This window comes from Gavia stellata, chromosome 3 (assembly GCF_030936135.1).
Source record: "Gavia stellata isolate bGavSte3 chromosome 3, bGavSte3.hap2, whole genome shotgun sequence".
Classification (NCBI taxonomy): domain Eukaryota; kingdom Metazoa; phylum Chordata; class Aves; order Gaviiformes; family Gaviidae; genus Gavia; species Gavia stellata.
The window spans coordinates 96,196,932-96,222,742 of record NC_082596.1 but is presented as its reverse complement, the minus strand read 5'-3'; the positions used below and the strand labels follow the sequence as shown (position 1 = coordinate 96,222,742).

The 25,811-nt window shown below is 39.2% G+C and overlaps 1 protein-coding gene across 1 annotated transcript in view; it reads right to left on the bottom strand.

Moving 5' to 3' along the window:
- The window catches only part of KIF13A (kinesin family member 13A), a 116,857-nt gene that overhangs the window by 62,298 nt on the left and 28,748 nt on the right, over positions 1-25,811 (bottom strand). Inside the window, exons 3-4 of the mRNA XM_059815868.1 lie at positions 9,357-9,369; positions 2,406-2,466 (exon numbers count right to left, since the gene is read on the bottom strand). Of these exons, the coding sequence (XP_059671851.1) occupies positions 2,406-2,466; positions 9,357-9,369 (74 nt within the window). The remainder of the gene's footprint in view (positions 1-2,405; positions 2,467-9,356; positions 9,370-25,811) is intronic.

Sequence of the window (25,811 nt, the reverse complement as noted above, 5' to 3'; positions counted from 1 at the left end):
AACCTTCCACTGTCACATCATCTACTGTCTCTCTGCGATGCGGATAAAAGGGTTTTACAAGTAATTAAATTTGTCTCACATACCTTTTTTATTTCAAGAATTTTACTTAAGCTTGAAGGTCATACACTACTTATGTTTACAAGCTCTCTGGACTTAGCCTTCAAGCTTTATACATGTTTCCTTTTAATTGTGCAACTAATCACTGCTCTTGCCAATGATATTAAACTTACACATCCACATAGAGTTACTTCGGGCAGGGAGTATCTAATGCATCTATCCAGCTTCCAGATCAGCACCCCTTCTGTAGTCCAGCGTCTAACCAAGAAATTACAGTTTAGCCCAAAAACTCAGCCTGTTAAGTGGCTTGTTTGGAGCCTTAAGCTTGTTAGTGCTGTAATGGTCTCTGGACACAGACAACATGTACATTTGCAAGGTGCCTAGAACAATGGGGATTTCTTCCATGAGCAAAGGAATTATTAAAAACCCCAACCAAAACCAAAGTTACCATATTTTTTTTACTTAGTACAGTAATTTAGGCCAAGCTGTGGAAAATATTTAGGGCACGTTAATACTACAAATATATAAAACCTGAAACCTTGCCATTTCGGCATTTGGTTTGTCGGCTCTAAAACAAGAAACGCTACTGTAGGACAGGATAGTATCAGTTCATCCACAGGCAAGTGAATAAGCCGACTACCCAGTAACTTAGGCCTGAAAAAGATTTTTTTTTTTTTTTTTTAACTTTTATTTTGATATTCTGCCAAATTCATTATGTTCTAGAACACGAGAGCTGGAAGTCACAAGTTAACTTCAAGACCATACAAAAAAATAAAAATAAAATCAGCGAAAGCATTGTTTTTTATATGCAAGTCTTGAAGCTCACATTCTTATCATATTTCTGAAAAAGCCTCAAGGAAGAGAGTTTTGGTTTGTTTGTTTTTTTTTTCCAGGCAGGAACATTATCTGGAATGGGCCAAAAAAACCAGCTTATAGCTTTCTGGCCAGTAAGAAAACACAAGAGATGCGGGAGGCAGCTTTCTAGAGTCCAGTCCAACAAGAGGTTCATCTGCATACATATAATAAAACTTCAGTTCTCAGATAAGAAGAATTCAACGACAGTTTCTGAAAGAGGTTAAAGTAGTCTAGTTTTGACTCAAATTAAAACTAAATAGACCTAGAACCCCACTGAATTGACCTGGAGATGGGTTAAACCGAGACAGAAACAAGTTTAACTGGTTAGGGGTGCTTCTCTGGTCTATCTCTTCTCCACACGTGGGTTAGCACCGTGATGCACCCAATAGGTGCAGCTCCCACCTGCACACTCAAGGCATATGGGGCCAAGATCTGGGCGCGTACCATCACCTCCTTCCTTTGAAAGGGAACGGAGGCGTGCAGGCACAAAAGGAGGTGCTGCATGCTCCAACAGCTCTGCCAGTCTGAACTACGAATACTGTGCAGTGCATCTGTTCAGTGCAAACAGAGTCACTGAAAGACGAACCGACACAGAACTTTTTTCCTGAAGAAACCTATCTTTCCTCAGGCAAGTAAGAAATACAGCAGAATCTATGATCAAGTGCAACCTCCAAGATTTGGAATTTGATACGAGAGGCTACAGCAGTCAGAGATTTTTTTTTTTAACACAAGTATATGACAGTTCATTTATTAGACCACTGATCTCAAACTTTGAGCTAATTAAGCCTATCAACCTTCAAGATTTCTTATGGGCCACAAAACTTCATAATATGAATATCTAAACTGGATGCTTTTTTTTTTCCTTTCCATGGACCACAGCCTTGAAAACCCAGTGTTCAGAGCCGTCTCTATCAAAACAAGTCCTCTTATAAAGTATGAATATGCTAATACAGAAATCCAGTTATGAGAAAACTAACTACTGGGATTACAATCTTACCTGGATTATCCAGCTTTTGGGAGGAAGGAGTCACAAAGCTGATCACTCAAAAACATTAGGGATCTGCATGATCAGACTATGAATGACTTGGAAGACCTAAAATAACCACTCTATCTGAGGAGAACATGCTTTATTCCTCTCTCGCGCACAGGAACACAGAGCATTGAAGACACACACATTCATCACTAGCATTAGTCAGAGGTAATTTTTGATGCAGAACTGAAATTTTGTTAAGTGACAAACAATCCTCACAAGAGGCTCTTCTGGGGGATAAAAAAAGAACACTATAGCTTAGATGTAAAAGCATCCCTCCTGAACAGTGCACCGGGCACCTTAAAGCTTGCATTGCTTCTAAACTGAGGCGTTAGCACTCAGATGACTGAATCCCTGTAAAAATGAGAAGTACAAAACACAAGAAAACTCCACAAAACAAAAGCCCAAGCTCTCATACGTTCTCAATTTATTTACACTGTCAAATGTATGGAAAATAGTTTACCTGCATATTTTGTGGTGTTTGATTCGTCCATGGACCAGAAGCAATGATCAAAGGCAAATACCTGTAGAAGCACATAAAAAGACAAATTGGGAACTCTGGCTACAAGACATTTCTCTGAAAGCAGTATAAATCCGTGACTGTTTAATTGCAGTTAGGCTCTACTGTTTCTATGGATACTAAATCAGAACTGTAAAAAGGCTTCATCAGCAGGAATACTTTTGGGAAATCTTGAGAGAGTTGCAGAACTGCAAAACTTTTCTATCTGTATTATACACATAACAAAATACTGCTTACTGTATCCCTTAATGCAGGCTTCAAAACACAGCCAAAACCTAACAATTAGCTCCACTCTTCTCCAGGCACTAATGCTGACAAAAGTTTCTGCCGAAAGTAATGAAACGGCACCGAAAGGACTCGCTATACAGAACTTGGTGAGATGACTATTTAGCAGACAGCAATACAAGACGCACAAAAGTTTTACCATGGGTTGGACTTCTAATGCTCATAGAAGAGCACTACTACTTACAAGCCTTAAAGAGCAAATAATGAGTATCAGATTACCTGCCTGAACTAGGAGTACAGTACTGGATCTCAGTAGAGGAAGCTCAAAAACTACCAATAGAAAATGTAGCACTATTAGACAAGCTATCAGAACTTGCTCTAATGAAAAGACTTAGTATCACTTCAGCCAAGAGTTCCAGCTGGGTAGAAATCGAATGAGATTCAATATTGTGCTCAGTGGGCTTGTGGACCTGCAACAGTGTCCTGTAAAACCACTTAACATGTTGGGATTTGATCCAAATTACTTTTTCTGCACATCTGAGAACATCATGGTATAGACATTTAACACTGTTGTTTTGACAGCTTTGTATCGCCACAAACACACCTTAAGCCGCAGTGTATTTTCCACATTTTACCATGGTAAACTGACTGTGGATCAGTTAATGATCTAGATTCTATTTCGTTTTTTTCTTTTGGGATTCCAGGAGGCGGGGGAAAAAAAACCAAACAACCTTCTTTATTAAAACTTCGCCTGGGCCAAGATTTTCTTTCCCTGGTCTTCCAAGTGCTGATCTCCTTAGTGAAACAAACCAAGGCAGGTCAACGCAGAGCAAGAGCCACAGGCTCTGTTAGCAGAAATGCCAAATCCCCTGTGAGACAAACCCTGAAGTGAAGAAGATGGATCATTTCCTTTCTGCTTTTGGGAATGTAGAACATCTTGGATTCCCTGCTATTGCAGAATTACTATGCAATCTAATCTACAGATATATTGTAACCTAAGTCTTCCCAAACTGTCTGTTGCTGCAAATACTAGTTCAGAAGGATAAAACCAGGTAGCAGAATAACCTCACCTCCTTCCCTTTCCCCCAACTTAATGCAAAACCCATCAGATGGCCTGAGAGAAGACTCAATACTGAGACAACCACAAGAGCTTAGTCCACAAGAGTGAAATGAGTTCTGGAATTCCCTTCTGAAGGGAAAACAAACACACAAAAAACCCCATAATAATAATCTGACAGGGAGGTCTGAGTCACTTACTGCAGCAAAACCAGAGACAACTCCGTGAGTCAGGACGTTCCCTGCTGTGACTGAGACAAAGGTGTACTTTTGCCACTGAACTGCAAGCAAAATGCAGCAGTTACTTCGCCTTATCTTCAGACCTCCGCATAAGTAGGGGGCATTTTAAATTACTTCCGTGCATTTGTTCATCATGCTTCAAATCTAAGCATAACGAACTCTCTGTCATCAACAAGAACGCTCTAACCCTTTTCCTAACTTTTACAGCCCAAGACATAGTGTTTTCTCTTCTCACATTCCACTTCAACGGGTATTTTCCTCACCGGACTTGGTAACAATACCTGATCTCTCGACAATCAAACGGCAAGCAGGTCAATTACAAAAGAAAACCCAATTGTAAGGATCCAAGTCTACCAGTTGCCCATTCTTTCCTCTTGAAACTGAATATTTTCTGCAGCGGATCACACAGCCCAGTTCAGAAAGGTTACCCAGCTACACATGCTCAGCTGTAATGACTTAAATGTCAATACAGCAGTATTGTAGGCCAATTTAATCTATTGTCCTACACATTTTTCCCTTAGTTAACATGGAAAAATAATGACAGGATTATTCAATGACTCCTAACTTAAACACTGATCTTGCGAAGAAACTTTAAAAACTAAAATATGTGCTTGGAGCAAACTGTTTCTCGTAGAAAAGCCGTTTTTACTTGGATTTTTTTTAAAGGTAAAAATTGCTCCAAAATGATTATGCAATAGGAAGAGAAAAATTTCTGTCTCAAGGTAAAATAAATATAAACATAGCATTTTAGTATGTTTTCATACTAAACATAAAAAGCCAGGACATGGACTTAGGCTATTTATAAAATCTGTTCTGCAAAATTGCCAAATCCTTCTAACAGAAGTAACAAGATTATTTTAAAAAAAAAAAAGTAGTCAGGCAAAAAAAAGCGGAAACTGCTGGGGCATGCACTATCTGCAAAACACGTAGAGCAGCTGAAGTAAAACTCCCTTCTCCATTAAAACAGGCGGGCAAAACTCTAAATTTGATCAGTGATGACAAAACAGCAATCTTGAACATTCCCAGCAACGATAATTTAAGGAAGCTCCCAACCAAAGCGATTTTCAGGACAACTCAGACCTTTGGGAAAACAGATTCCAAATGCAAGAATTAACAGAGTAAGAAGTCAGTCATACAAGAGCAAAAAACTTGGTCCCAATCAGTGAGGCTGTTCTGCACGTACATAACAAAGGCATTTTAGGGGAAATGCCTGTAAGACAGTGTCCTACCTGGAGAGTGACCCTTTTGATCATCTTTTCTGTACAAAGATGACTCCCTAGTTTATATTTTCCTGACCTACAGTGCAGGCACTGCAGGAAATGCAGTCCCAAGAAGAGAACACAAGCATACTTGGAGTCAAGATACAGAACGTATGCTCCAATGAAGAAAAAACCCTTTAAGTCTCATCTAAGGTGCTCCCATCCTTCTCCCACTTTCACTGATTATTCTTCCTTGAAAATGAAAATGGTTGGTATCACTTTTTCTTTTGATAGGAGCATGCAGAATAAGAATTTTTTCTTCTTAGTTTTTTCTCCTCAAGGTCCACATCCCTAAAGAAGGTACTAAACCCCCTGTCAATATGACTATCAAAGCTATCAGAAGTTCTGTTAATGCTAAAGTCTCTCAGACCCAACAGCCAATACTCAAACTGGGCATTACTGGGCACTGAAACAGTCTTTCTAGCTTTTTGAAGAACACTCAAAAGCAAAAAATCTTTACCAACTTATATCAAAACTGTATCAACCAACTACATCAAATCTGCTATTGAAACATATTTGTACAGAGAGAGATCTCTGACACAGAAACAGAACTTCTTAAACTTCAAGGATCCATATGAATTAGTTTTTAACTACATTTTGGAAAATCTATTCCATTTAGGTAGTTTAACATTAAGAGAAAAAAAGGCAAGTATTTGTTGTTCGAAACTCAAAGTTTAAAATCGCTACCTGTACTTCTACTAAGTTTTCCTGAACTTTCAGTTACTCTTCTAAGCATTTTGAGTAAGTCTCTGTGACTACATGGACGAGTATTTCTGCTTTCCTACTGCTCTGATGCCAATTCCATAGCCGCTGTACCAGGAAGCTTAACGTATTTTCAGAAGGTAAGCAAAACGGGAAAACCATGAAAGACAGGTATACACCTACTTCAAGCGTCTGCACAGGCTGGCATTCAACCACAAGCAGACGTAAGTTCACACAGGTGTTGGCCAGTTCTCACAACCGGACCCTGAATTATTCTGGGCTTTTAAATTAAAGAGGGAACTAACAAACAAGCCTTAAAACTTTCTTATTTTTGCAAGAGTCCGTACCTCATACTTCTGAATGGAACATGACTTACCAGGAGAGATCTTGCACAACTGGAAGTCCATAGTAAAAATAAGTATGCGAGCTTGAGTATGTACTCGTTGTATATTCACTGTAAGAATTTTAACTCACAAACATCACAGTTTAAGTAAAGAAAAGATATGGGGCTTTGATTCAGATTTCTTCAGCAATCACCTTCAGCAGTTTAAGACACCTATTGGTTGCTATTTTGCTAACGAGGCAGCTAGAGGTTACACCTTCCGCAGCAAAACAGTGACACAGGTCTGTACATCCACCACGTCAGTGAAAAAATCTGGAGTTGCGTCTCAAATTCACCTGTACCTGCGGCTCAAAATGAGACTGCAGATTTTAAACCAGAAGGGCCATTGTGCCTGACTGCTACGCAAAGGTAACTTCCCACAGAAAAGACAGCCAAGGGGTAGTCACATTTTAAATAGCCAATACAATATTCTGCAGAATTCATTTTTATTAAAGCCCCTAATCAATGCCTTAAAGAATTAATAATTTTAAGGCTTTTCGCATAGAAGTATACTTACATGAACTACTTACAGGTAATGAGTACCACATCCAATATTAACTGCTTGCCGGATTAAGCCAAATGACATAATTAGTTTAGAAAAGAGTCTAATTTCACATTCGTTATCAGTTGTTTTGAAGCCTAATCCCCAGTATAGACTAGACAGAGTCCAGAGCTTCCAGCATTCCAGCACCCAGACTGAACATAACCCCTAACATATACTATCTACGCATCTATACAATATCGTAAAAGCATAGCTAACATGTTGAATAGCCATTTCCATCTGACCATTAGATGGCCAAGGGAGAATTGAGGAAAGGAAATTTCCATTCACCAGACAGCTGTCCCTACATCCCTGTCACAACTGCTGATGGAGATAAGTGATAAAGGAGATACATTAAGAAATGGCAAACAGCCAACACCGGTAAGCTTAGTGTAAATGGAAACCGTTAAAAGAACCGAAAAAGAAAGAAGTTGGTCACTGTACGAAAAACACAAGACCTACCACAGGCCTAAAGAAGTACGGACAGAAAATCTGAAGGTGGCCTAGGGCACAGCTCACAAACCTCAGCTCAGAACAACCGTTCTACCTTTGTCACAAAATTACACTAAATTAGCATGCACCCTAATACCCTTATATAACTTGTCCTACCACAGCTTCTGAGCTGCCAAGTTGAACCGGGATCACAACTCATCCACAGCTGATGATAACCCAGCTCATAAGGTAAAGAAACCTAAAGTATTTATGAAATTTCATTTTTAAAAAAATCCTAATTTGAAGAAGATCAACTACATGCAGTACCCTAAAAACTGTATAAATCAAGAAACATCCAAATCTCATACCACATCTTTACAAACTCACAAAGCCTATTTCCACCGATGGCAATAACCTCCTTCTGTCTCAAACTGATAAACATTTCACACAACATCTTAAGTTTTGGCATTACAGCTCAAGGATGTTAATGACCATCTAACTATAATGTGGCCTATATATGCATAAGCACGCGGCTGTTATGTTTTTGTCAAAGAAATGCAAGGCCATAATTAAGCTTTTACATAATGTCAAGAATAACTTTATCTGCCTATAATGGAACATGAATGATGTTACAGAAAATGAAGGCTCTTGTAAAAAAGTTTTTGTGAAATTACAACAACAAAAAGAAGGGTTGGGGTTTTTTTGCTTTTTAAAAAATTTTTAACAATGATCAAACTCTTCTGTATTAAATATTAACTGGGATTGACAGAGGAACTTTATTAAATGCTTTCAAAAAAACTGAGAAACTAAAAACCAGGTTCATCATTTTAAGAAATTCATTCATTCAGGGGAAAAAAATAAAGCAGTACAGCATACCATTTTAAACTGTAATATCAGTGTTACTCATTTTCACCTGCTGTGATATTAAATTATACATTTTTGTTTATTTTTTCAAATATGATTATTTCAATTCATGTTAAAAGAGTTTGTTCCATTTTTCCCTGCCTATTGGGAATAATACAGATCACTTAATGAGAAGATGTTTTCTTCTGAAACTTAAAAAAATTAATCAAAACAACAGATATTTAATTTTTTTATATATACATATGCGCGCACAGGCGCATATAAAATAGCTGTCTGAACTATAAAGTAGATAGATATCCGTATAAGACAAATATATAGATCAATATCCATCCCAATTTCTATTCCCAGAAGACCACAGAATGCTCTGCTACACCTGCAGAAGTCACATCAGACTTGCATACGCTATTTCTTGAAGATCTACAAATCAAAGAGAATAATGTAAAAGAAAACCTCACTCAGAGCTAACTACAGCTTTCTGCTGTAAAAAGTCCCATCCAACAGATAAAAGGATAAAATTTTCATTAAATTGCTGAAGCAAAATACCAATGCAGAGTTTTGCATGTGCTGACAATATGTAGTTCACACAGTCCTTTTACCTTATCATTGCTACCAGCCCTCTACCGATACACTCTTGTCATCCCCGTAAGGCTCCTTCTCTACCCATCAGGTACATAACACTCATTCTCCCTCCCTTCCCCTGCATTACAAACAACAGAGAGAATCTTTTCCAGGTGAATTCTGGTGCATTTTGGCTGCTTTTACATAAATTATTAATTCCTGAATATCATCAATAACAAACAAGAACAGTTTGTTTCTTACTAGATGTATTTTGCCACCTTTTAAATACAGTATTTTAATTTTGAAGCAGAATTATGTGCAATGAAATGTTTTACACACAATACTTATTTATTACTCTTTTACATGTTTTCATGAATACATTAGGATCATAGATTGCCCTGGTCACACCTTTAACAAGCCATGTGCCTTGCCTGCATGTCAGTCGGATTAAAACGTATTCTTCTGGAATTACGAAGTCTTTGACTTAGAAGTATGAAGAATAGATTTTTTTTTTTTAATGCATCTTCATTTATCAAAGCTGTATTGATCACATACGACGGGAATACACCTGACATTTCTGCATTGCTCAACATTTTCAAGCAGGTACAAATGCAAGAAGAGACGAAAATACTTACCTTGGGTGGTTTTCTAGATGATTGGCAAAAAAAAAATCAGCAACGATGACGACAAGTACGAATACACCATTCACATAAAGGGAAGGGAGCAAAGAAAAAGAAAAGAAACAAAGTCAGTGTACATCATTATAATAGTATGAACTTTTTTGTAATTCACAGGGTATTTAAGAATAATCAGAAGATATTTATATGATACACCACAGTTTTTTAACCAGTAATTACTTGATTAGTAATACAGCCCCACATTAAAAAGAAAGGAAAATGTCAGATTCCTTATAGGTATAAAAATCTAACAGCACCGAGTTCCAGAAGGAAGACAAGCATCCGTCTTCTTTGTTGTGGAACTCAAAACACAGCCCATCTTTTGTGGCCAACAAACTTAGCCTGCAAACGGGCAGACCAAGGAGCCAGGGTGAAGCCCCGCTGACTTCAGCAGTGCTACACGTGCAAGGCCAAGGTAAGAGTCAAACAATTGTTTCTTGTAGAGATTATCGAAGTGTGAAGAAAAATAAACCTGTGTTTTCCCTAGCCACAGAAAGCCTACACAGAGCATAGGAAGCCAATGCAGAAACACCATTACTCTTCACACACAACTCCAACGAGTGCTGTCAGAAATAAAGCAGAGACAACAAACCCCCAAACTAAAGACACCAGCTCAAAGTACTTCAACTTGTCCTTAAATGCTTTTATGCTTATGCTGGCAGCCACATGGCCACACAGTAAATTAAACCAGTTTGGGGTTTTTTGGTGGGATTGGTTTCAAGGGAGATCGCTGCCCTGTCTCAGTGTGCAGCCCCTGTGCTCGCTAATGCCAACGCAAGAGAGGAGGTGAAAATATGGTGCAGAACTAGACTGACTTAGGCCATTCATGAAAACTACAAACTTAAGCATATGTTTAAATTATGTATTGAAATAAGCCTGAAGTGATACATGGAAGAATTTTTCACTTGCTCTTCACATGAAGGAAAAAAAGCATATAAATGTGGATGAAGAAAAAACCCCACACAACCAGAAAGGTCTACAGACAAACCAGCACAAGCAGAGAACGTAGTAAGGTTTATAAGATATGGATGAAAGGTCTCTATCTACCCAGCAGACACACTACACAAAACTCGAAGATATCAAGAGGCTACAGTCTCGGTGCAGAAACATGTGGGACTGAGCCATGCTTTCATCCACCAGACTACATATACTAACTCCACCAAGTCAGAGGGGGAAAAAAAAAGGAACACTGAGCAGTTTTCTGAGCAACCCACAATGAAATGGCTCAGCAAAAAAAGCTGAAGAGAAGCAAATCCACAAACACATCTTAGGCAATCTTTTCTGCCTACTCTCAGCTCGTACCTTAGATGACACGTCTGCCTAAACCAGAAGTTACATAGCTGGTACACGGTACTGGTGTAATGCATATAATGGTATAATGTTTGCCTCTCAGCCAAACCACGCGCTGCAGCCTTACCCTTTCATTAACGGTGGCTACACAGGCTCAGCTCACAGCTAGCTCACGTCCAGGTGGCTTAGAACTTGTGCAGAATGCACTCTTATCTAACTGAAAAATACATTTAGCTATACCTTGAATATTTTTCACTTTAATCCATTTTCAGATGTGTCTAGCCAGAGTTCTAGCACCAGCTCTAAATTTCCAATTCCTGCTTGGAAGAGAAGTTCCTATCAAAGGAAGCCATCCAAAAATTTTTGGAAAGCTTTTAAATACACTTGTATCTTGAAAAATAATTCCAGAATACTTCAGTTGTCCTGGGAATTCCTGACAGACTACTGTACAAGTTCAGCAGAAGCCCTAAACAGTTTAATTGAAGTAAACACCAACAGAAAGTTTATCAACTGGGTTTTTTTTTTTTCTGAGATCAGACTTATAAGCCCCAACTGGAAAAGGCACAGAACATCACCGAAGTAAACAAATGGTTCGACACATTTCTTTACTCAAGCAATGCAAGCCACTACCTTTTAGGAAATTTCCTCTTATTTTCCTCTGATGCTCATTTTAAGAAAAGCGTCTTTTTAAACCACTGGTAGACAGCAGAGCTTCCCAGGTGGAAGCAAGATGTTCATCACTGATCTCCTGGATTTCAAAGCACAAGCAGCTGCAGTTTCCTACTGTATGTCCCAGCCTACTGCTCCAAACTCTTTGGCTATTAAGACCAAACTAGCAACTCCACAAGTCACCTGCTAGCATCACCAGCAGCAACATGATCAAGGGCCTCTGGAATAAGCCAGCTATATTGGCTCAGAGGATAGATTTTTTTTTTTTTTAAGCTCTTTGGAAATTCCAGCTAAGCAACTCACTGTAACCATTATCCTGGCAGTGATTCAGATGGAGACACTCCGAAATACTTTCTTCAATCAAAGGACTCAGACTAATAAATAAAGAACTGTTTACAGTTTACCAGAAATCACATCTGCAGCGGCTTAAAGATGTGCTATAAAACCTGTATTAGCCTCAATCAATTTTCCACTTAAGTTTTTTGTTTTGTTTTACTTTTTTTTTAATATGTGCTTCATGGTTTCTTTCCTTTCCTAGAAACCAGCAGCTTTCAGCTTCATAAATAACTGGATTTGTCTCAATTCCAAACACTGACCATACAAACGTGGTGATTCTCAGTGTCACAGTTGGGGCTGGAGAGGGGGGGCTGGGGGAGACAGACAGCAGATCACAGGTACAAAAACTAGACTTTTTATTTCCCAAAATTTTTAGTTCTAAGTCTAATCATCCATGGTGCCAGTAACAACGTGCAGGTATACCTTTAGAATGACAACAAAATCTCCTCTGAAGTGGACAGCAGGTACACTTCAGGAAATTATCGGCGAGTTACCTAACCTTGTCATGCATCTGCACAACAGCAGATTTTGGTTTAACCTGACGAAGGGCATCTTCCATCTGCACACTCAGATGGAAGACTGACTTTTCTCACATGCCTAGAACTCAAAACCAAAGTAAATACTGCCAAGAGTCTGAAAAATATTCTCACAGGTCAGAGGAAAAGTATGAATTTCAATGACTACAAAGTCCACTGAGCTTCTGAACCTCCTCCTGCCTTTGTCCTTTAAACCATCATGACTTCACTAAGAGATCACTAGAATGATTTTCTAACTTTACTGAGCAGTATGTCTGCTTAGGTCTACTCCTAGAATCCACTCAGGCTTTACCTTTCACACCAGTATTAAGCCTCTCCTGTCCTGCTTGGCTAACACACGTCAAGATCACAGAGTGTGTAGCTATCTCAAATTTTTATCCAGACAGAAAAAACCAATTTCTAGAAAGCTTTGTGCTAATGCAAATTTTTTTTCCTCTTGTCTCTTGCTAGAACTAAACCCATAATGCTTCTCACGTTTGTTAAGAGAACTAATTCACAACATGTCAGTTCTGATGTTCTACACTAGCACATGAATGAGAAGTGTTCTTGACTGCATCCACATTTTCTTTCCACCATCTACCCTCTGCCTGTGACAGCATACAATGAGAGGAGTGTACTTTCCTAGTAGTTTAACAACAGCAGAGGCTGTTTCTTCTTTTTGGTTGCTTTATTATTTGTTTAAACTACCTACACTATTTCACAGGAGTCTCCCTTTTGTCATACAAAAAGTTAATATAAACCGGCATTACATATTCTGTTTCAGAAAACTAGTCCCATGCAGTAGGAAGCAACAGAAGACACTCTTGCACTATGCACATCCAGAAGTACATGATACTGTCACCCTAAAGCCATTTTCAGAACTCCACCAATGAGAATGTTTTTTGTCCCTTAGCGAGTGTTGTCAGCATTCCCAACCAAATGTCACTTCTACCAGAAGGAAAAACATTTTCTACATCAAAAGACTTGAAAGATTTGGTTTCTCTCTCTATTCCATATAATGCAGTTTCATCACTCCATCCACCTCCAGTCAAGAATGTTCAGTAGGGACAAGGCACCTTCAAAAACGAGAACGTAGATGTAAAACCGGGTACTCCACATTGAAGGAGACAGGGGAAAAAGGCATCTTTGAAAAACAGGTCTTAAATTCTTTGGAATGACACCCACACAGCCTAATTCATCTCCAATTCAGCTGTGCTAAGAAGGCAAGTAGGTCACAATTGTACTGTAACTATTTCACATTTTGGAAGGTATTCTGTGGATTCTCTTCCTTTCTCACAATTAGTTAACAAAGACAAAGCAATCATAATCAGCTGTGTTAAGTAACCACACGGAGTATCTACAGCAGATGATGAATGAACCACATGGCTTTGCAGCTTTCTCTTCTAAGCTGACTACACCACAAGCCATCATCTAAGACACTGAGTCTGCAATACCTTTTTGCTCTCGTCGCATGTGCAACCACAGCAAATTCATGGTACTCCCTGTTTTTCCAAATACATAATTAAGTGTTTACATGTAGTGGCTACATAGTCACTGATGTACTCCTCAGGATCACTGGTCAAAAGAATTATTGCAAGCAACTACCAATATATTAGAAAAGGGAGAGAAGTCTTCAGGTTTTTATATGCAGAGTTGAAAAAACAGTCTTCCTTCTTTTCTCTGTAAGGATAAATAGGAGCAAATTGAAAAGATCACCCTGATAGATAAAAATAATACTTTTTACATTAATTTTTGAGCTCTCCTTAATAGCACTGGATAGCCACAGTTTCCAAAATTTGGTTTCCACATATTCCTCACATACAGTTTATTCTGTTGAGAATTCTGCAGTACTAGAAAATGAGTGAGTTCTTTGTACAATTCTACAACCTGTTCCCAGTTATGTCAAGTCAGAACAGGTTATCAAACTTGTTATGCTTTTATGCATATGCAAGGATGTAGCTTTGCGCTCCTCCCCTGTGCGATTTCAGCACGATCTCTTCTCTCACCACTGCTCCAGCATCTCTGGAATCTAAAGACCAGCTGTTGAAAACAAACATTATAGTATTTTTTAGTGGTTTTTTTGTTTTGTTTTTTAATCAGGCTACCTTCAGGCTAAAAATATCACCAGCAGCGTGTTCGCCTCACTTGAAGGCAGAGCGCAAGGGAACAAACCAGTGGTAGGACCATCTTAACAAGTACACCTTGCTTTATTCCATTGAAGTAACTGCATTGTTTGTTTATGTCTTATGTATATGTACGGCTTTCAGAGTGGCTGCAGGAGAGACAGCAGACATTCAGCACTCCTAACTGCAAACAACGTAAATTATGTAGAAGCAAAAAGATGATGTTTCTCCTGCCCTTCACATTAAGATCACGCAACTCTAGGGCTCTTCGGTGTCTCACGGTTTATCACTGCAGGTTGTTACTTGCAGGCTTGATACCAAGCATCTTAAAAAGCTTGCCTATGTATTATTAACGGACACTGTACTACTTAACAAAAGCACCTATCTAGAAAAAGATCGCAGTCTGCCACAGTAACAGTTTCAGATGATCATGCACTGCAAACTACAGCAGTACACTATTTTCTCTACAAAGAACACAGAAGAAGGACATTTACTTGCCCATTTTCCCCTTCTATTTTCTAAATACAGAAGAGATCAAAGGAAATGGCAGGGGCAATGCCCTGAAACGGAACAGCGTCCCACCTTTGTGCTTGGCTGGGCACCTCCTGTAGAGCTGACTAATGAAGGTGGCATCACAATTTGATACTAGGATTCCTGGCAGAGTTACTTTACATACTGTATGAGCACACATACATACACAAATATAGATAATTAGTTATTTTATATTCTTGCATAAGGTGGGCAGCACATGCCCTGTATCTGTTTAATCCTCCTACCCAGCAAAAGTCTGTTCTATAGGCAAAATAATCCTTTGAAACACAGCAAAAGAAAAACATTTTAACAAGTAAAGCAATTTGAGCAAGTGCCTGTGTAATAAGGTAGTAGCTGATCATAATGAGAAACACCACCAGAAACAGATGCATACTGTAAAAATACGTTGCTCTCGTGCTTTATGGAAACACTATATCAAGAAGCTGTGCTACTCACTGCAAACCTACCACACGCAAAGAGAGGAAAGTCAGACACTGAAATCAGAACAACAAATACTGCAGTGCAAGTTAAACAAGATAGACATTACAGTAGCAGAGTGACTTCCATGACACAAAAGAAACTCTAGAAAATGACTGGATTTTTCAGCATAACAGGGTTCCATTCCAAGAACTTACGTTCATTCACTACAGCAGGGATGAATTATCAAAAAAAAAAAAGGCATCACAAGTTAGGAAACTAACACAAGCTCATTAAAATAAGTGAAAGGCATTATATTCTGACATTTACAAGATGGAAAACAGAAAGTGACAACTGCCCTGGAACACCACTAGTCCCTAACTTACCTTCACTCCAAATTCTGACTATTCTTACTGCCCACAGCATTATTATTATTCAAATGCCAGCAATCTGTTGACATGAAGTTCAAGTGGTTCTAATCTTTATACAGAGATATAAACACCCTTGGTGTTCACGTAAAAACAACTTCAACTGACAGCCTGAAAAAAGGCTTGATACTTGTCCTACAAGCAACACCACGCCACTTTGCAAAGAGCGATCAGCTTAGGAGAACAGTCATCACCCATGAACAGAAAGATTAATCCATCACTTTGGTAGAAAGTTCACTAAAAAAAAAATTCTCTGTCTACTCTCCCACATAAAATAAGCTTTAAAAAAAATTATCCCATTTCAGTTAATTTGCTTAGTTTTACTGAAGAGGCAAAAACTGACTAAAAGAGTCAGTCTGCTCTGTGATAAAAGAGCTCTAACTCAACCCTGACTGCTGAGACCCCCTCCAGAACCTACCACTTAAATAATCTATTTTCCACAAGTCTTTAATCATACTCATTCAAAGCTTATCCAAGACTCTATAGTTATTGTAATAAAATTCCGCTACACCTATCAGAAGTACAGCATAACCACAACCAGAAGTGTATTAAGCTTGTTCTTGTTAACATGCAGCTAGCCTCATAACAGCACGGCAAAGGAATGCAATTCTACCTAACGATTCCTACTAGTGGTAGTTACTTCACTAAGTAATCCTGACCCTTTTAAAATGGATTGGTTTTCCCTCCTTTTCAATAGACCTGAATGCAAAAGAATCTAACCGAGGAGATTTTTACTAACATCAGGTTCAGAGAGATGAGGAAAAGAGGGAGGGGGAAAAGAATACAATTCTCAGAACCCAAGACTGTTAGCTCTGAAGACTAGTCTGAAATGAATGATTCTTACCTTGAATACAATGAAACTGCTGTCAGGGCAAACATAGTATATTTTTGGAAAGTATGTGGAAACACATGCTAGAAGTGTTAATAAAATTACCGTGGCATTTATTAGGCACCCATTATTCTGTTGCATTTATTACTAGCGCTCTTGAGGAGAGAAACACCCCAAGCATTAACTGGCATTTCAACTCTACGCACAAACTCTCTTAAGACTCTCACACCCAACCAACCAGTCACTTGGGTTAGCTACTCCCAGCTATTAAGTACCTCGTAAGTCTCCAACATCAGTGGAAAACATTCCCTTTCAACACTACTGCTCCTTAGAAATTCCTTCTGAAATGCTGCCTGTAAGAACCATCGAGACACTAAGCTGCAGTGAAGATACACCCCTTGTACAGGTAGTACTCAAAGCTATTTGAAAAATATACTGCTGTTTTATCACTATATACAGTATTTATGGCAAGACAGATCACCTTCAAAGGCACGTGAAGGAAATTTGACAAGCAACATAGCATTTCATAAATTAAATTCGATTTTGTTAGTTTGCCTGTTCAAAACTCAAGCATTACAATTTGCTACAAAGGTATAAACAGTGATTAGCAGCTTTGCTGACGAGGATCAAGACAGAAGACCTCTAGTCAGTGGAAAGACTATACTGGAAAGAACAAAACCCCAGGTGTTAACTGAGTAACTGGATCTGAACCTTGGTTGTAACACCTTACTTTCCTCAGTAAATGGAAAAAAGAAAAAAAAAAAAAAAATCACTATTTTTGCTGAGAGGTAAGCATATCCTTTCTTAGTCAATCAGGACAAGGATATAGTTGAGAGGTTTCTGAAGATACGAGTGCAACAGTCCTGACCATGTGTTCAGGCTGGACAACAGACAAGAACCCCCAAGTCTCACTGTCACATTCCTTTACCACAACAGGAAAAATTACCATTCAAATTTCATCTACATTATGTTACTAATGAGATTTCAAGAGAAATGCTAATTGGGCTTGACACTTCATCTTTTCACACAGCTCCACAAATGTATGTTAGCATTCTTTAAATGGAACTGTACTATGAAAAAGTTGCAAAATTCACAAATTACTATTTTTGTTTCATCCTAGCATGCGTTTTTAGTGACATGAATATTTAACGAACTGATCAGAAAGAAAATACTGTTCATTAATTTGTATTCGAAATTAAAACTTTCCCCAGGTTTGGTGACAACACACATTAGCATTAGCAATTCCCATCGCTTCACTGAAAAGATTTTGCCGAAGAAATCTTAAGTCAGCTGGCTGCAACACCAGCTGTCTTGGTGACTTTAAGATTACATTACTTGCAGCATTAACAACTGCTACCATTTGCCAGAAAGCGGATGCTACGCAAAGAAAGATGGTGATGATTCATGGGATAAAAAAGGTTTATTGTGTGGAACAATATACCAAGAATGTAAACTCATATCAACGCTACATAAACAGGCGAAGTGAATCAAGTCTCCTGAGTTGTTGCAGGACCAACACCTACAGAAGTACTAAGGAGACTTTATTCTGGTATAGCACTCATACAAGTGAGATCTCTAGATATGTCTTCACCGATCTCTACAAAGCTTAGGCAGCATTCTAGTTAGCTCTAGTAACCTAGCGTGCCATGAAACGAGCCACAAAAGTCACCCGAAGGCTAGAAAAATTCTTCACAGTGTGTGCTCTCAAAAAAAGAACAACTGCCAAGGCAGCTAACAATCTTCACAAAGAGAAGACATCAAGCACTAAGTTACCAAACCTAGCAGGGAAAGGCACAACCTGAACTCATTTCTAGGATCTGAGAACAGGTAATTGCCAGCAGAGAAGGGTGGCAACTGCAATGGCACTCAACAGGTTTTTCATCAGAGGGCTTCAGACAGATGCCTTTCTGGGAGACAGCAGAGAGATAAACGAGTCACTGGGCTGAATACCTTGCCAGAGAACACATCCTATACAACAGGGGAAGTGAGACCAACAAATTTTAACAGGCTCCCTCTTCCCAAGCGAGCCGTGAATTTGTGACAATTTGTACAAACGTTATGTTACTTTGAGCCACAAACACTTCCTTTCTTTACAGCAAAGCTTGCAGGCAAGACCTAACAGGCATTATGTTATGTATGTAATAATATGCACTTGGTAGTAACGACAACCACCTCCTCGCCACGTGCCATACGGTAAGACGTAAATGAGAGGAGCGACAAACACGCCAGACTTCTATGCAACCGCTACAGCTAGTGCTGTGGAAAAATAAACAAGATCCCTAAATTTTCCTCGACTGAAAAATTAACTACACACCACTTATGTACAACAAAATAGGAAATAATTAGACCTGTAGCAACAATAAGAGTCTAAGATCTTTGCAGAACTGAAAAAAACCAAGGATCATCTTATGACTAGAATATACGACCTTAACAGATCACAGATTAAAAGAGCCAAATGATCTCTGAATCCAGTATTAAGCAAATTCTTTTTCTAGATCTACTTGAATGCTAAATGGTTACATTCATGCTCTTAAGGAAGCCTGGCTTTATATGCTGGACAGTAACAGAATCAGGAAAAAATTAAAAAATTTTAAGAATTAAAAATTAGCGACTGAAACATATTTCCTACGAGGAGAGGCTGGGAGAGCTGGAGCTGTTCAGCCGGGAGAAGAGAAGGCTCAAGGGGGGGAATCTTATCAATGTGTATAAATACCTGAAGGGAGGGGGCAAAGAGGACAGAGCCAGGCTCTCTTCAGTGGTGCCCGGTGACAGAACCAGAGGCAACGGGCACAAACTGGAACACGGGAGGCTCCCTCTGACCATCAGGAAACACTTCTTCACTGTGAGGGTGACCGAGCGCTGGCACAGGTTGCCAGGGAGGTTGTGGATGTATTCAAAAGCTGTCTGGAGACGGTCCTGGGCAGCTGGCTCTGGGTGGCCCTGCCTGAGCGAGGGGGTGGACCAGGTGACCTCCAGAGGTCCCTGCCAACCTCAGCCCTTCTGTGAAAAATGCTAACATCAAATTTTTAAACACACCGGGGCATAGAGTCATAGCGTGGGCATTAGTGTAAGAGATGATCTGCAAGGTTTGTGATTCAGGAATTTGTAACCGTTACTATCATTCCAGACTTGTGTCAACTAAAAAAAGTCAATAAAAAACACCTCTAAAAATCCTTAGATGCTGTGCTCCCCACACCAACCCAGGTATCTGAGTTTCACAGAAAGAAATTTTCAACATGAAATATAAAATTGGTGGCAGCCCAGCGACCTTCAGTGGGGTTTCACACCTGGTTTTATGCCTGAAATTTCTTCATGTCTCCAAAAAGATACAGTCAGTCTGCTGTGAAGAATATTACTCATTGTGCCCATCAAGTGACGTTATCAGGCAAGGACGGGCATCCAGGTTTCACCTATTGATTTTCAGTGAACAAGCTTGGACGGTACTACTTTAACATCACAGTAGCAATTTTTAGTTTGCTCTGGCAGATAAAGGGGGTTTAATTTAATCTCCAATTACTTTAGTTCTAAGCAGATGGTCACAGTCAATTACTAAGAAAGTGACAGTTCTGTACAGCTTGAGTGCAAATGAAATGCTTACAGACAAACTCTGAAAGAAAACTCAGTAAACTGGGCCAGAAGGCATACGGTACAAATTCAAATAATTCTTCACAAAAAAAAAAAGTCTGCATGTGCAAGTCAGAAACATCATAAATGGTTAAAACAGACAAAGCTGATTTACTGCTGACTTTACATAGAGACTCTGTCTGTAAAGTTAAGGGAAGACAGATACAGCTTTGAAGTGCCTCAGTGGAGAATGAGTTCACAGCTAAATGCAAGCATTTGTAGTGTATCATTCAAACTCAGGAGAGGGGCATAATTTATAATTATTTGTTAAAATAGACTTCATTTTTACAATACACACCAAACAGGTGGCCTCTGTCCCATAAAAGTTGCAACTTTTTTGAGAACAAAGAGCAATGCTACAGTGTAAGTCAAAAGTAAATTCCAGAAAAAGTATTGTAGGCCATTATCAATATAAGAAATACTGATTTCAAAGAGTAAACGTGGACACATGAATCACAGGTTCACAAACACAGCTAGAATGCGATTTTAGTGAGCATTACAGGATAGCATAAGAGAAACAGAAGTCACCTCAGACTTCTTAGACTTTGACGGCTTTTAGGAAAGTGTAGAAAGAGGTGACAATATTGTGGTGCACAAGTCATTAATGTGATCAAAGAATTACCTAAGAACTGAAATGGATTTTCAGTATTTCCTGAAAAGACAGAAACAAAAAATGAGTATGTCTATTCTTACAGCTAAAAAGTGAAATCACATCTGGCAATATACATTAACTGGCTGAATAAAGCAGTAAAACAGAGCAAGGATCTCCAAGTCATATAGTCTACACCTGTCACAGGCAACAATACCATAAAGTCTTCCGAGACAGAGTCTGAACAATTTAAAGTCAGTTATGTTGTTCTGCCTCATGGAAGAGTAGTCATTCTCCTGCTGTCCAGAATGCTTTCCCAATTTGTGATATTGAAGAAATTTAATCTTATTTATTTGTTCTTGTACCAACATTGTCCTGTAATTTAACACTTCAATCTAATACAGCTTTCTACATATGCTTTCATGTGTTAGGCTTCCCTCCCAGCTCTAAGGACACTTTTACGTAGGTTCTGCAGTCCTCTAACCATTTTAACTTCAAATCAGTTTGAATTCGTATTTCTTAAAAACACAGGGAATCTGAAATGTAGAGAATATTCCAAAAGAGGTTCTACCAAGTGTCTTTTAGAGTGGCATAGTTCCTATATTTTATTTATACTGCATTGCTTATGAAGTAACATTTATTTTTAAGCAGTTTGGAAAATAAGAACGTTCTTAGAAACAAAAGTATTTTTGCACAGAAAGCATAACTCTCTTCAGCCTTTGCTATATTCCTACAGTACTCTTAAAGAACCATTGTCTAGGTCTTCTGTGGATTGCAAAGGGAAGAATTATGACAAATTTCAGCTTGCATTAGAGATCAGAAAGAAAGGAGGCAAGAACCACAGAAACTGCTTAATTTCTGAAAGCTGAAGAACTACTTTAGCTACCAAGTTCTTTCCGAGAATGTCTCGGAAACAGAGAAAGGAAAACTTTGAAAGCAGAAATTCTATCTTTAATTAGGCTGGAGGTGAAGTAGTTTTATCTCTGCAGGGAATGGGGGAGGAGGAAAAACCGGTAGGGTTTCAAGTGTGTACGCTCTGTTTCAGATCTGAGGCAGAATGAGTAAGCTTCAGACTAGCAGACATTGGCAACAGTTGCCCTAAGAATACCTCACTGTAATTGTTCAAGAGGCAAAGCCAGTTTAAGAAGTTTCTGCTCTTCTCCAGCTTCTTGTTCCCAGCTCGGTGTCACAGTCTGTCACATTCAGCTGTGCCTCTGCCAGATAAATGCGGGGTGAGGGGTGTCAGAGCATCAGGGGGAAGTGTCAGTTTGCTTTGCCATTCTTTAGTTTAAAACCTTATCTTCACCGATTTCATTTACAGAACCAGAAACCAGCTGTACCAACGCAGGGAACGTGCACAGTAAACGTCAACGTGCAACTGGGAATGTGAACGCAAGGAGAAAGAGGTGAAGTTGAACATCACTGCTAGGCCACAGGCATATCCCAGAAGGGACAGATCCTGCTTCTGACAGACGTCAGACCCTTTGATCAAGCCACCTGATGAAGACAGCAGAAAACTCAGTAGCAGCCTAGTGCAGCTGGAGGACACAGGCAGTGAGAAACTTTTAACTGGTATGTTTGAGCTTAAGGGCCTTCGATGATTTTTTTCCCTCCATATTAATTTACCTAACCATTTTTTAATCCCATAGAGTCTTAAAAGCGACACCATCCTGTGACAGTCTGCAGTTTAATTATGGGCATATCTTTGTATTTGTTGTGAACCCACCTCCTGATAATTTAAGGTAAAGTCCCACAGTTCCTGTAAAGTAACAGGCAGCAAATCATTCCTCCTGCTCTTCATGGATGTACAGATCTCTAACCATACCCCTCTTCTCTCCCAGCTGACTTCTTCGAGACCAAAGACTTCTCACTTATTTATTGGTTCCTCATGTGAAAGTGGTCTGTAAGCAGCTCACCACCCTTACTGCCATTCTCTACTTCTTCCTAGTTGCAGCACACCTTTTTGAGACGGGCGGGTCAGAATAAAACACAGCGCTCAAGATCACTTTGCAGCTGCACAGAGACACAAAGCTTCCTCCCTCATTCCCCGCTCTTTCTCTTCCCCAGCATGCCTCCCCAGTAGGTCGTAACAGTCCCTTGCTGTTTCCTGAGCACTAAGCTGATGTTTCCCTTGAACAAGCGTAACTCCAAGATGATTCTCCTGAGAACAGGGAGTCCAGAAACCACAGCTGGGTACCTAAGGTCAGAAGAGCTTTGCATTTCACAGCAAGTTTCATGTACCCTTTCATCAGCCAGCCACAACCCACCTGAAGGTCCTCCCACAACTTTCTGTGGCTGTCACACTGTAACAGCGGCAGCATAGTGATGCCAATATATTCCGTCATACCAGTATTCACCCCTTCTCCAGTTAATTTATACAAGAAGAAATACCAGACCAAGCAGAGACCTCTTCAGGACTCCACACGAGATGTGCAGGGGTGGGGGAGAAGATTTTAGGTGGACACGTGGCTCATCCCTACTGAATCTGTGATTTTTATTAACCAAGAGAAATCAAAAGTCACACTCCGTGGGCTGTGACTGGCTTCTTGTCCTCCTGAACACTTGAAGCACAAGTATCAGTGCCTTGTTAGGTTAAAATAACTCATTGGAACCTGTAAAATTATTTTGAGTCTTGAATCTTCAAGAAGTCTTTTTACAAAAAGGCTAAGGATACTTGCAGAAAGAGCATGTCCCTTCGAAAGGGAACAAAATCATGTGCGAGACCTTACCTAAACTATCCACCCAATACCATTCATGTAGGATGCTGAAAAGCATTGTAGAAAATAATTAAGTCTGATTCTTAAAAATGCTATCAATACTTTTGCTAGACACTGATTTTTTAAACTAAATTAACAGTGTTGCTGTTAACTGCAGAACCCCTTGATCAGCTTTCTCCAATTATCTGAAATGATGATGCCATTACTAACACACCATTGACCATTGTTTCAGAAGAAGTTGCAGGTTAAAAAAATGCAACAATTTGAAAAAAGGCAATATACAAGTCCAAAACTAAAATGACAGTACTGAGTTGTGAAATACAGCAAAAATATCCTTCTAGGACTTGTCTGCACAATAAAATCTAAAGCAATTTTGCAAATAGATTTGTGGCATCATACAATTCAAAAGCTGCATCCAAGAAATAATACTCCAGGAAAAAAACAAGGCTAGAGACAGTATTTTTGCTTCATAATCTAAAGGACTAAAAATATTTGCTTTATTCTCAGTTGTCTTCTCAACAGGTTGCAATGGAAAATTTTACAGGCATTTTAGCTTTTCTATCCCTCACATTCTAAATACTGAGGATCAAGACAAATGTAACACACAAAAAGCTTCCTTCAAATATGGATACAGCTCTTCATTACTATACTGAACACTGAGCAGCTATATTTTAGGATTGCAATTCTGTTTCGACTTAACGTACCTTGTGCTACCTGCCACAAAAATGCACGTTTTTCGCATGTCTTGCTGAACACACATGTACCCACTCCTCTGTACAACACCTGCAGCTAACTAGTAAACAGCAAAGCAGTTATTTCATATTTAATGTGTATTTCCCAATCTAAACTCCCTCTTTTTAGGCAATGGAATTGGCCCCCAACAGATACAACCAAAACTCAAAAGCTGAATATAACATTTCCTTTAGTTATACATCAGTTGTATAAAACTTACTGGCAAGCTAAGCCAAAAATAAGTTAACTGCACAAAATAAGGACACATAAAAATGGTAACCTTTTAATAGAAACCTAGCTTTTCCAAATGGCACTTTTTTAGACTAATCTGTATCAATATTTAGCTACTGTGAGAACAGTAACTCTTGACTCTTGGGCAGTCACAAACCCTCTCTCATTCAAAGATTCTCTGGTAGTTAACATTGCATACATCAAATCAAACGCAACCCTGGCTTGTCAAACTGAAAAATCATTAGTACCGCTCTACCCCCTTTAGAGGAAGGGAGGGAAAGCCTCCTTTGTACACCAGTCCTCTCCTGACTTCGTTTTGCTGGTGGGGCTCAAACGCTCAAATTCCCTTCTAAAACGAATTCATTCTTTATTTCAAGCATAATGAATAAATTCTTCAACCTTTTGGGTAGGGGAAGGGAAGAATAGGGGGGCAAGCGGAAGAGAAAGATTTCTTTTTCCTTAGAAGAAAATGTCAATCAGTGGTCATTTCTCTATGTATCATAGTGGCAGACAGTAGAAGTGGATGGTGCTCATTACCTCCAACCTTTACCTCACAGGAGCTAGTTGGAACAGCCTGAGCGCTAGCGAGCAAAGCTCCCCACATATGCGGCTGAAGATATAAAGGGCCACAGATGCATCAACAGCCCCTCCACTGAAATCTCAACACAAGACCCCACAGTGACAGCACCGTGGACTCATGTTCTGCACAAGCATAACCACCGCCTTTTCCATCCCCAAGGTGTGCTACTTCAGAGGATTACCTTTCTCTTTGTTATCAGAAGAGACGTGCAAAGAGCAACGATAGGTCTCTTCAACGTCTGCGTTGACAAGCAATGCCGTCACAGCGGCATGATGCTGAGCAAACAGGAACGGGGGAGCACCAAGATGCTGCTCTGCCTACCTGTAGTTGGGAGAAATCTTCACCAAGGCAAGTGTAAAAGCCCGAGCCTAATTATAAGAAAATCCTTTTTATAAAAATTGTAAAAATTATTTTAAAAAAATCACACTTGCTGTTGCCCTAAGATAATTCGGTCAGCGTTGTAACAATACACCACTCTGAGAATATCATGGATGAGATTCTACTCACAACTGGTGGGAGAATACGTCTTTTGAGTGACTGAGAATTTAGAAAGACTATTACTAGTAAATGTGCATTTTATTTTATCTTTTAAATTTGCGTGAACTTTTGAAGCTGCTTTTGGAGCTTTATAAAAACAACTAGAAGAGGCAATAGGAGATTCCACAAAAACATTCAACTCCTCCTTCCCAGCATTTGTTACCGAGATTAATTTGGCAATAAAGACAAATTCTTTAAAACAGAAAGCAAGTGCTCAAGATCCAAAAGCTTACCAGTAAGATTTCTCAAAATTTAAACTTAAGAA